Genomic DNA, 12,101 nt, shown 5'->3' on the forward strand with positions numbered 1-12,101 from the left:
TGGTGATGCAGGGTCTCCTCCAGAAACTTCAGCAGGAATTAGGGTTAGTTACTGCACACTTCTAGAGGGTGTAGGGGGGTCTTTTTTTTTTTTGTTTTTCCCCTCTTCCTATTTTATTTTTTTTTCAGTCCAGCCGGTATACAAGCATAGATGGAAAATACCTAAAAGCGCTGCCCCACCGCCGAGGGGGCTGGGGCCGCACCGGCAGCGCCGGGAACGGGCGGGGGAAGCACCGCGCCGCCGGCCGGGCCCGCTTTGCGGCTCAGCCGCTCCCGGGGCCGGCTGGCAGGTCGGTAAACAGGCGGCTGCCGGCTGCCTGGAACAGAAGGGGGAGATTAGCATATTAATGTGGCGCTTGCTAATCGCCTCCCCTCCTCCCTCCCCGCCTCCCTGCTGAATGAAGGCAGGAGTACGGGCACCCACGCTCACTCTGCTGCCTGCTTACGCCCTCCTCGGTCGCTCACCCGCGGGAAGGGATGGTTCGGGCTTGCCATCGCCGAGGCGGGAGAAGATGAAGCCGCGGCGCGGTGCCCCCCTGCCGCCGGAGCCGGAGCGCGCTGCCCCGGGTGCGCTGAGGGGCCGCGCCGCCGCCGCCGCTCCCGCCGCCAGGTGAAGCCAGCGCAGCACGGCCGGGAAAAGGGGCAGCGGTTCTCCTGCCTCGCTGGTGGGTCGAGTACTTAGAAGCGGCTCCCAGCCTTCCTCCCGCCCCCCCTCCCCCCCCTCGCAGGACCACATACCGCTGGAGCACTGAATTGGGACATTGTATGCCGGAGCCTGGCTTGAATCTCTATACGGTCGGGTGTATGTGGTTGCTGGAAGTGGCAGGCCAGCAGGCCCCGAAGCGAGCAGGTGCTAGCTATATGGAGAAAAGCGGCTGTAGCCCATTCCCGATATGCTGGGCTAAAGGTACACATACCTTCTTTTATATGTTTTCTCTTTTCCTTTTTATCCTCTGCTAATTTTATATATTACCACCTGTGGGTCTGCAAGGTTTTTCTCCTATCAAGGAAAAAAGCAAAGCTAGAAAACAGTATTTTTATTTGGGTCATGTGCTTGTAATGCAGAGGAGTCCTTAGGATCTTCTTTCACCTGACAGCTGTAATGTTTCAATTTTTCTCTCTTTGCTTTTCAGAATTATTTGAAATGGAATAGCGCTTGAGCTGTTTGGTTTTTACTTCCACTGATGTGAGGATCTAACGGCTTTGTTTTTGATCTTTGTATTTTTGGAACCACTGCGAGTGTAATTCTGCTTTTGCTTACCTTTTGGAAGAAGTAGATTTCAAGTGGCTGATTATTGTAGGTAGCATTTTCGGTTGAAGACTAACGTATTTTTGTGTGATATCTGAGAAGTTGCCACCCCTGTTATTCACCCCCAAGGGACAATAACTAGCCACAAAGCATGCATTTATTACAATGAGAGGGTTTGACTTAACATTGAGGCTGAACAGTGATTAGATGGACATGTGAAACTCATTCGCATGATTATCTTAATCTACATCCCCTAGACAATAATATTCACCCTATTATAATCTAGAAGGTATTTGTATGTTGATGTTGTGGGTGGGGGTGTGTAGATGAAGATACAGTACAGGGATTAAGCTTGAAATTTTGCTGGTAGCCAAAGAATCAAGTCTTCCTTAGATGGAGAACAACTGTAAAAGGTTGAGTGTTGCTGATTGTAAGCATAACTTTCCTCGTGTTCACTTTCATTTCAGTGCACTTTCTTTTTTGGAAGAGAAACTGGCAGTGAAGTATTGCGTCACTGTAATCTTGGATCACAGACACAGGCAGTTACTCCAGAAGTTCAGGGGAAACATATCTGAACTAAGGATTTGGTAGGAGTAGATGATAATTAGTTGTCTTGGAAAAAATAACAGGAAATTTATTTATAACTTTTATTGTCTCATTTTTTGGAGGACATACAAAGGAGCATTTGAAAGAGTCTTTGTCTTGCATGCTTTCTGCACCTTGCTGAACTGCCTAGGCTAAACTAGCATTTGCCACATACTGACATGTTGTAGTAGCGCATATGGTAAAATTAAGTTAAAAAGAAATCACAGAACTTGGAACACCACATCCTGGTAGCGTCTTATAAGTACAGAATCTGTCAGCTCACTGGGGAATAATAATAAAACGGTGGGTAATGGTAGCTGCTGGCAACAAAGCTAAAATGAAGCGTGCTTTGCTTTTAGTAAAACTTATCATGAAAGGGTAACAGCAGTGCCTACTCCTGTGTGTCATAAATTGGGTAACAAAAGTGTTAGATGAAATCAGGATTCACCTCCTTGAACTATTGTGAGGGTCAGAATGAAGGTACTTCCCCAGAGAGTAATTTTCAAAAGCGGGAAAGAAAAAATGTTTTCAAAGATGAAGCAGGTTGTTACCATCTGTTGTTAAGGCTGGTTAGTATTGGGGATACTGGTTTTCTCCTTCCTGAGCCAGCACCAGAGGATGACTACGGCAGGGCTAGCTGCTTCTTGCAGAAGATGGCTGCATTGGGCCATGATAAAAGGTATAGATTCCCCCCCACCCACTCACAACTAAAATGAATGAAAAACGATCCCTCCTCCTTCCCCTGGTTGCCTGTGAAGTATTCTCCGAACATAATTTAAGGGGAGATGGCTTATCCGGCCTCCTCTGCCCCGAGATAGAGAACAGCCATGTAATCTCTTCTTATTCCTGTTTGGGGGGAGAAGGGGGATGCCAGGAGTTGCATAAGAGGACCAAGGCAACAGAGTCTTTGCAGCTGCCAATTGTGATGATTTCTGGAAAAAGTTATATCTCAGCCTCCGTGAAAAATAGGACAGATGAGAAATAGCTTGTGCTATATTTGTCGCTGAAGGGTGGCTGTTCCTTAACTGATGAATACTCTGTATACTGCTCACCAGCTTAACCTTAGGGAAATGAAACGGATCTGGCCTACTTTGATGAGGGCTGTGAGATATCTACAGTCAAAGAAAGGTAATCTATTAACGAGAGAAACATTTCGTTTCAATAGCTTTTTTTCTGTCTCTTTGGCTTTTCTGTTAAAGCATCAGGTTACCTGCAGCAAAAATTGATAAAACTTTTAGAAGTATTTTATAAAGTCTTAAAATGTAACCTTGATGTATGTATTTTATTATCCATAACTTCTTTCTAAATGATCCGTTCTCTTCTTGAATGTGACAGATTAAGCTTTCAGTGTGTTAGGTGTGATCTCGTAGCAAACATTCGTTCCTTGGAAATACCTTGAAATATTTAAGGGAGTCTGTGTTCATACTGAGTGTGCTTCTACCTTTTTTTTTTCCCCAGTGTTCTTAAATCTAAATTCTTCAATCTTCTTAGCAATACTGCGTGATGACCTAATTGCAGTCAATACTGTGTGCTCTGTAGGACTGCATCAAAGAATAAGATGCTTTCTTTATAAAGTATTCGTGTAATCTGTTTTGCCTACTCAGTCCAATCCTGAGTAGTGTTACTGAATTCAGTGATTTAGTTTGGATCTGCATACTCCAGATTTGAGAATATTGTGGTTGGTAAATGAAGAGAAACTGTGTGTTTTGTTTACTGGCATATTTCTTGTCAGCAAGCAAGTCTGTATTACTTTGTTATTGGTAGAAGAAAGATGTTTTTGGCCACTCTCCATCCCCCTCCTCCCCACACACCCCCTTCTCTTATTAAGTAATTTGAAACTTAAAATCTCTGCTCTTGTGGAATAAACAGCCTCAAGCTCGGTTGCAGCTTCTGGGGATGCTGAAGTGGGTGTCTTGGTCCCTGAGAAGGCAGTAGTTCTTTTCCAGCTAAGTACTGAAAATTTGTGCTGGTATCATGCAGGGATGTCATCTTTCGGACTGTAACAGTAGACTAGAAAGTAGTCATGGATCATTAAAAACTTTTCACTAATATCTCTAATCTTAGGTAAGATTAGTAATTGTATAATAAATATATTGTACCTTGGTTTAGATGCTTTTGCTAGTGGTCTTTCCCTGAGTTTCATGTGGCATGCCATTTTAAGCTTAAAAATTGCTCAGTGAAAGAAATGTAAGTGTAACAGTTAAGGATCGTTCTGCTGTGTAGCTGTAAGTTATCCACCCCAAGAAGGAGGAAACTTCTTGAATATCTTGCATGTGAAAAGCTGTTTAATAATTTATGAACAATAAAATAACATGATGTTGTTAAGTGTATGTCATGTGAGTAGTTAATGAAGGGTGATCACAGTTCTTGAGTTCAACTGTTTCTATACTGCTTAAGACAATCAATCCCAATTCAGTCAAATCCTTGTCCTGATATTAAAAAAAAAAAAATCAAAAATTTAAGATAGCTATGTTGTGAAATATATTTGATCAGCTGGGAATGCATTTTACCCTGTTTATTGCAATCTGTTAATGTTGCAATCTTTTTTTTTAAGTGATAAGCAATTCCAAGTTAAATGATGGGGTTTTTTTGTTGGGTTTTGGGTTGTGTTTTTTTTTCCCTGATGTTTCAGGATGTGTGTTCAGATGGAGCCTGTTGGTGATCTCTTTGAGTATAAGCAAGATAGATACATAAAAAGTTCAATGCTGTTTCTCCTTCATCTCCATCTCATAAGTCTCTGCTGTTTGGCTAACAGAAAGTACTTGGGTGATAATTTTTGGTCCAACAGACTCTTAGATTTTTAGGTGGTAAGTACTCAATAGAAGGGGCAGGGTGGTAGGAACAGCATAAGGAAAGTTGCCAATACCACTAAGGGAGGCAGATTTCTTACCTTTTTTGATACAGACGCTGTATATATAACATAGAAATATAATGGGTATTGTGTATTAGGAAATAAAGAAAGCCCTTCTGTTAGTATGAATGTTCTGCTGCATCTTCACAGTGAGTTTCAGTTGAGGTGACCGGAGGGAAGCACCCACTCTTGCACTTTTGTGAATCTGTAAGTGTAGTTCAGGAATGCCATGAAGTGCTTTTCCCTTGGTTTCCGAGGGCCTAACAACTGGGAAAAGAGCCTAGTCTGTCACTTGACAGTCTGTCGTTGACTTACTAGAGTGGCTTACATCAGACGCTTCCTTCCAAACCATAAATTTACCTAAACTTTTGTTAAATTTTATTAACTTAGTGGCTTCTTAATTGTGAGACTTTCACACTGTTAAAGCATCTCTTCTTTCAATTCGTGTGTGTGCCTAGGGTTTTTTTTTTTTTTTTGTTGGAAATCGTTGTGTGTATATCTATAAAAGGTTAATTTCATTAATCAACTAATTTTCAAAGGCATTTATGACTGTGTATTTTTAAAAGTGGAAAATAGTCTGGAAAACCCGAGGGATTTCTTTCCTTCAGTGTTACAGTACAGGGTGGGGTAGCATTGATGTTCTTCAAAACGTATGGGAAGTATGCAGCTGTGAGAGTACTGATGCGTTTCCATTAGAGTGATTTGTTTCTTATTCAAAGACTACTGGAATAGAAGATGGAGCTTGAGATATTTTTACAAAAAAGGAAAGTGATTGTTTCAAACACTGGGGGAGCATTTGGTGCCCTGTGTAATGGAGATGTATGATCTTATCAGTTGTAGCACCTAGTAATGACCTGGTGAACCGGCATGGAATTAACTGCTGATTTGCCTGGGAAAAACTAAAACTTAATGCAAGGAAAACAAAATGGTTTAGAATAACCTTTCGAAGATGCATTAGAAAAAGGCTGCAGAGCAAATTCTGGAATTCACCATTTAAGAGAATGGTCCGTTGATTGAAATGATGCATTTTTGCTGAAAAGTTAAACAGGCGTTCGTGGCCTTAATAGCTTTCTTACTCAGTTTGTATTTGAATTCTTTCATCACAAGTCACATTGGTTTATATATTTTTATTTTCTATATGGCACAGATATATGTGCACACACACACTGACTCAGCATCATTTTTCTTACCCATTTAGCCTGGCAATAGTTGTGATATTTTGAAATCGGTATCCTTAGATACTGAAGATGATCTTTTTACCTGTTTTTGTGTTTTTAGCAAACACAATTCATTGGACAACTGATCTTCATGCACAGCCTTTATTGGAAGGACTGTTGTAATGAAATATGCTTTTCTGACTGGTGTTTGTTTTGTAAGAAATGCATCAGCTTGTCGCAATCCTTCTACTTGCTGAAGTGTTGCTCAAACAGAATAGTTGCAAATTCATGTCTTGTAAAAATTTTGGTATGCCAGCAAAGAGTATGTAGTTTTCCATTAACTATTAGTCTGACACACGCACAGATATATATATTTATATATGTATATAAAAATATTACAGTATCTGTAAATTCGTGACCTGACATGGATTTGTTCATGATATTTTATTAAAAACAGGAGACTAATTAATTTATACTATCACGTTACAGTAGGCAAGCCCATACAAGCTGCTGGGTTCTATAAATTAGCACAGCAAACAAAAGACAGATATAAGGAAATGTCTTTGTAACAGTTATATTAAAACAAGCTTAAGTACAGTACATCATAAATGTTTTTGATTATAGCATATACAAAAATACTGTAGCATTTGTGAAGATTTAATCATCTTGCAAAGTAAATGAGATCACTGCAATATCTGTTGTTGAATCCATGTTGAGAAATACTGATGCCAGTGTTTCTGGACAGGTTGTAAAGGAAAGGGATTGCTGAGGTTATGGAATTAACTGGTGGTTGCTCAGCACTTGTGTGATGCTTTATTTACCAGGATATAGGAAGAGGATTGGATTTTCCTTGCCTGATACTGCATGTAGTTTAGTAAAGATATTATGAAAAATATTTCTGGGTGGAATTCAGTCTTGCTGAGTCATTTCATTGAAAATAATCTGTATTGAAAATAAACAAACTGCATTTGTGGTTTTTTTTTTTTTTTTTTTTTTTTTTTTTGTTTATTTATTTGATAACCAAGGTTTGTTTCTTTGCCCGGAGAGAGATTGCTTATTACTTTCCCAAGCACCATCACCACTTTCCAAAATAGTGTTTCCCCAGCCAGTGATTTTTCAGATCCATAAAACTAAGCACTAGGGGTTTGGTTTGTCTTTTTTTTATTTAAATTGGACTCACTCTGCAAATTTTCCTCTCTTGCTTAACTGAGGAAATTTCTAAGGAAAAAAGCTTTTTTTTCATGGCTTGAGTCTCCTCATCTTGAGTAAGTACAGGAAGAAAATCATTGTGTGACCTTCAGTTCTGCCATTGCTTGCTACAACTGCTCCCAGCAACTGAAAATACTTCAGTGAAGAGCTGTAGAGGGTGTCATGTCAATAGACGAAGAGCATAATAAACTGAATTGTAGCATTTTGAGACTGAAAGCTAAACTTCGATTTCAATTTGTACTGTAGAACTAAAGGTCTCTTTTTGTCAGACGAAAATTGAGTAGTCTCCACTTCTCCTCTGCATCCAGTGTTTGATGGTTCGACTTACATTAGCTGAATGGGCCCTCAGCAATGTGGCAGTTTCCTTTCAGAATTGGAAGAGGTATGGATGTAATAATTTTAAATGTTTCCAAAATAGCGATGGAAGGCTTTTGCTTCTCAACCTTGTAGAAGATACAGATAGTCTTCACTGTTGTGTTATTTATAGTATGTGACACCCTGATGTTGTCTGACTCAAAACTGAAAAATGGTAGTGTCTTCCTTTCATTGCATGCTTTTTTTCTAGTTCCTGTAAGAATTTGCCCAAAGCTGATTCTACTTACAGTTGTCAGTAAACCCAGACTTTTCTTTGCTTGAACGGAACAGTACTACTTCTTGATGAAGGTAGACTAATTACTTTATTGCCAGTATTTGGTCATGGATTCCCATAATGGTTGAGAAATCTCCTTTAGTAAGCATCTAAATGTTGTAGCAAAGAAGTTTTTCATCACAAGTAGTTGCATGATGAGTATTGGTCTGCAGTCCTGTTAAATCTTTATTTCTAGGGAGGAGATGGGAAGGAACTGGATGTATTCCTGCAGCTTCTCAGCTGGCTTCTGATGATAAGGGGCAGTAAGATTTAAGCTCTTCTCATGGGCTTTGTGCTGTTACGTGTGCAACTTGGCAGTAATCTGTTGTCTTTGCTGTTAGGGGGAGATACTAGTAGAAATCGTATTCCTGAAATCCTGGTGTTTTCAACAAAAAGGGGCTTTTGTCTAGTCTGTGACATGATGGTTGGTCAAGATAAACTGAAGAACTGCAACAAAGATACTTCAGAGTAAAGCAGCCTTTTCAATTTGATTGTAACACCTGATTCCCATACAACAACTTGCATTACCAGTCAGCTTGAACAGAAGCTTTTTGTCCATTCAGGTGTTAGATTGCAATGGTCTGGAATCATACTGGCAGAATTAAAAGGCTGCATTAAAAGGTCTCTGATTTATGGTTATATATAACTGTACCTGTCAAAAGGGAAGCATACATGTGCTGTAGATGCCCATCCCAACCCTTTACCGCAGGGTAAAAGTACCACTCATATGGCAAGGGGTTGTGCATCGGTGGTTCATCCAAAGGTGCTGGCAGTGCAGTGCTAATTAGTACACTGCTTTTATCACATGAGTGGCAAAGAAACTGATGATTTGCACCCTAAGCTGTTGTTGATCTGCCTGAGCACAGTGTCCTCTTGCAAAGCGGTGAGATGGGCATATAGCAGTGGTGCCTGTCAGTTCAATTTGTTGATGTTGTACCAACTACCTAGGTTTTAGCAGAAGGTAGGCTTTTCTGTATATGTTTCTATATCTATGTGTTCTAATACTAAGGGGGTTTTGCTCATGTTATGAGGGGAGGACTTAATGCCTGGGGTTTTCTGCAGAGGTAGGAGAATGTCATTGCAGTGTTGCAGTTCTGCCCTTGAAATGAGGGATTTGTACTTTTGCTGCTGAGTTCCTTCAGCCACATTGCTTTTACTTTTATATCTTCATATATATACACATACTTATAGAATATATGATATAAAATATGTAATATTTAGTACATAAATAATACATATAAACTAAATGAATAGATAACAAGGCATTATCAGTGCTTGAATACACCAAGATCCATTAGTTGTTCTTTCTTCCAGTTATTCTGGGAGCTGTATACATTGTGGTTTCATCTGATGGTGAACAAACTTCTTGCTGGTTTTGGATGCGGTGATCTAGTTTTACTGAAATAAGCTGTGTGACCTTCATTGGCCAGTAGCATTGGATGTGATGTTTGCAGTACCAAGTTTGCATGTCTAAACATAATTTAAATGTATTTTGTCAGGCTGGAGATGCAGTAAGAATTCCTTTGGAATGTTACTCCTATCTGTCACATCTCACTTCTTTTCAGAACTCTGGATGTGATAGCGTACTCAAACTGTACAAACAGCACACAGTGATGAAGAACAAGGTATTAAAGTAGGAACAGCAGCATTTCCTATGGCTGCGGCTACCTAAAGACTTCTGTGATGAACCATGCTTCAGGTCATTTTCTGAACTCAGAATTATGAATTTCTTATTGTAATATGCTGAAATGAAACTCTGGAGTATATTTCATCCAAAATCACTCATTTCTAAAATTTGAAGGGAAAGTAGTTATGGTGTTGTTGTGTCCAGTCTGTTCTGCAAGGGAGCAGTGACTGTTAAGAGATACGAGTGGGGACAAGCTGGTAATAAGGATTATCTGAAATCAGGAACAAGCACATGTTAGATACACCTGGATGCACAAAGAGGTCATGTTGGTTATTCCCATTTCATATAGGAAAAGCCGAGCAAGCTCCTTGGTTTGGCTGGAGGTGCGATTAAACTGCATGACACCTTGTGACTTGTGGGAAGCAGTGGGCCAGGCTGTGTATCGATCAGTGGTGCTGCTGTTTGTCTGAGCAGGGCTGTATTTTGCCCTTTCTAGCAAAGGGGAAAGAGAAAGGCTGTGGATGTTGTCTGCCTGGTCTTAGTAAAAAGCCTCTGGTGCCATTTCCCACAGCATTCTGGAGCAACTGGCTGCTCATGTTTTGACAGGGGTACTCTATGCTGGGCAAAAAACTGGCTGAATGGATGAGCCCAAAAAGTAGTTCTAAATGGAGTTACATCCAGCTGGCAGCTGGTCACAAGTGGTGTTACCCAGAGTTTGGTGCTGGGGCCTGTTCTGGTTAATATCTTTATCAATGGTCTGGACAAGGGAATGGGGTGCACCCCCAGGAAGTTTGCAGACACCAAACTGGGCAAGAGTGTTGATCTGCCTGAGGGCAGGAAGGCTCTGCAGAGGGATCTGGACAGGCTGGACCGATGGGCTGAGGCCGGTTGTACGAGCTTCCATAAGGCTCGGTGCCGGGTCCTGCGTTTGGGTCGCAACAGCCCCACACAGTGCTATAGGCTTGGGGCAGAGTGGCCAGAAAGCTGCCCAGGGGAAAACGGCCTGGAGTTACTGGACAACAGCCAGCTGAATGTGAGCCAGCAGTGTGCCCGGTTGGCCAAGAAGGCCAACAGCATCCTGGCTTGTATCAGAAATAGTGTGGCCACCAGGACCAGGGCAGTGATTGTCCCCTTGTACTTGACACTGGTGAGGCCAAACCTCAACCACTGTCTTCAGTTTTGGGCCTCTCACTTCAAGAGGGACATAGAGGTGCTGGAGTGTGTCCAGAAAAGGGCAACGGAGCTGGTGAAGGGTCTGGAGCACAAGTCTTGTGAGAAGCAGCTGAGGGACCTGGGGTTGTTTAGCCTGGAGAAAAGGAGGCTCGGGGGAGATGGACCTTATTGCTCTCTGCCATTATCTGAAAGGAGGTTGTGTCAAGGTGGGTGTCAGTCTCTCCTCCCAGGTGACAAGTGATGAGAACAAGACGAGGTGGCCTCAGGTTGCACCAGAGGATGTTTAGATTGGATATTGGGAAAAATGTCTTCCCTGCAAGGGTTGTCAGGCGTTGGAACAGGCTGCCCAGGGAAGTGGGTGGGTCACCATCCCTGAAGATACTCAAAAGACAGCTAGATGTGGTGCTTAGGGACATGGTTTAGTGGTGGACTTGGCAGTGCTGGGTAATGGTTGGATTTGATGATCTTGCAGGTCTTTCCAACTGAAATGATTCTATGTTTCTATGAAATTTTTTTCTACAAGAGAGGAAAGGAGGAAAGTACTGTATATTTACTGTTTCTGTAAATAAAGTCCATCTAATGTGAATGTTTTATTCTTAGCACTTTTTTTTATTTTGTTGTCTTTATTTTTTTTTTACTTCAAGATTTCCTCTAATTTCTGTTGTTGTTCCTCTAGTCTAGGTAACAACCATCTTGCTTACTAAAAATAAGTACTAAGAAGCACTACTACATAAAATAAAGTCTTTCCTAAGTGTAAACATTTAATTTTTATGTCTCCTGTTTCGATGCTGAATAGAAAATAGTTTTAGTTGCTAAACATTGACTGAAAAGTAGCAGTAGATTTGGAAAAGTTGATACTGTGTTGCAGAGCAATGATGAAAATAGTTGTAAGCATCTGCTCCATACTTCTTGCAGGGCATTTGTTCAACAATTTAAGGAAAAGCCTAACAGGTTCCTTAAAGAAGAATGAGGAAAGAGTGAAAACTATAGTTAAGTGCTTCAGTAATGCTGTCATTAGACACCAGCTTCATTTAAGTAATGAATGTCATACAGTGGCATAAAGCACTGGCGATCACAGCCCATACCTCTTCCCTGCCAAGTCCTGCCCACCTTACCTGGTGTATGATACCCCCCAGCCCACTTCCACTTAAAATACTGAAGTAGAGAATTGATTTTTTGAAAGATAGTTTGGCAATTAAAGAGAAAGCAAAACCGAGAATGTACCAATCGCCGACCCAGAGTGAGGATTTTTACAATTGGATATCTGCTTATTGAGCTGATAGAAAGGAATTTGAGGACTTGTTGCACAGAAAGTTTGCAGTAACTTAAATACACAGGTATCTTTATTGTCAGGTATTCAAATCTGCCGTTCTCCTGGAAGTCCATAGGTATGGTCATCCCTTTGCAAAACTAAGGCCATACCGATGAAGGGTGGATCCTGCACACTTTGTGTTGATGATTTGTTAGTTATGGCATATGTGTTCTTTGACTTGGTGGTACAGTGTAATTTGGCACTGAATTTTTAGATGGCGTATTATTTCTGGCTTTGAATACAACTTCTACATGTTCTTTTCCCTTTCCTCACGCTCCTTTCAGGCTGGAGAGATACTGTTTGTTTTATTG

At 41.0% G+C, this 12,101-nt stretch overlaps 1 protein-coding gene across 10 annotated transcripts in view; it reads left to right on the top strand.

Annotated features, from left to right (window-relative positions):
- Positions 1–12,101, top strand: part of PTK2 (protein tyrosine kinase 2) — a 223,946-nt gene that overhangs the window by 62,705 nt on the left and 149,140 nt on the right. For 4 of the 10 annotated variants that reach the window (XM_055798240.1, XM_027779097.2, XM_055798241.1 and 1 more), the window contains exon 1: positions 448–906. The exons of 3 other annotated variants lie outside the window; for them this stretch is intronic. In XM_055798240.1, coding sequence (XP_055654215.1) covers positions 765–906 — 142 coding nt within the window. In that variant the 5' untranslated portion in view covers positions 448–764. Of the gene's footprint in view, positions 1–440; positions 907–12,101 lie in introns of those variants that run through there. 3 more of the 10 variants (XR_008746230.1, XM_027779091.2, XM_027779093.2) reach the window with 3 other exon arrangements.

The sequence above is a fragment of the Falco peregrinus genome, chromosome 3 (genome assembly GCF_023634155.1).
Source record: "Falco peregrinus isolate bFalPer1 chromosome 3, bFalPer1.pri, whole genome shotgun sequence".
NCBI lineage: Eukaryota > Metazoa > Chordata > Aves > Falconiformes > Falconidae > Falco > Falco peregrinus.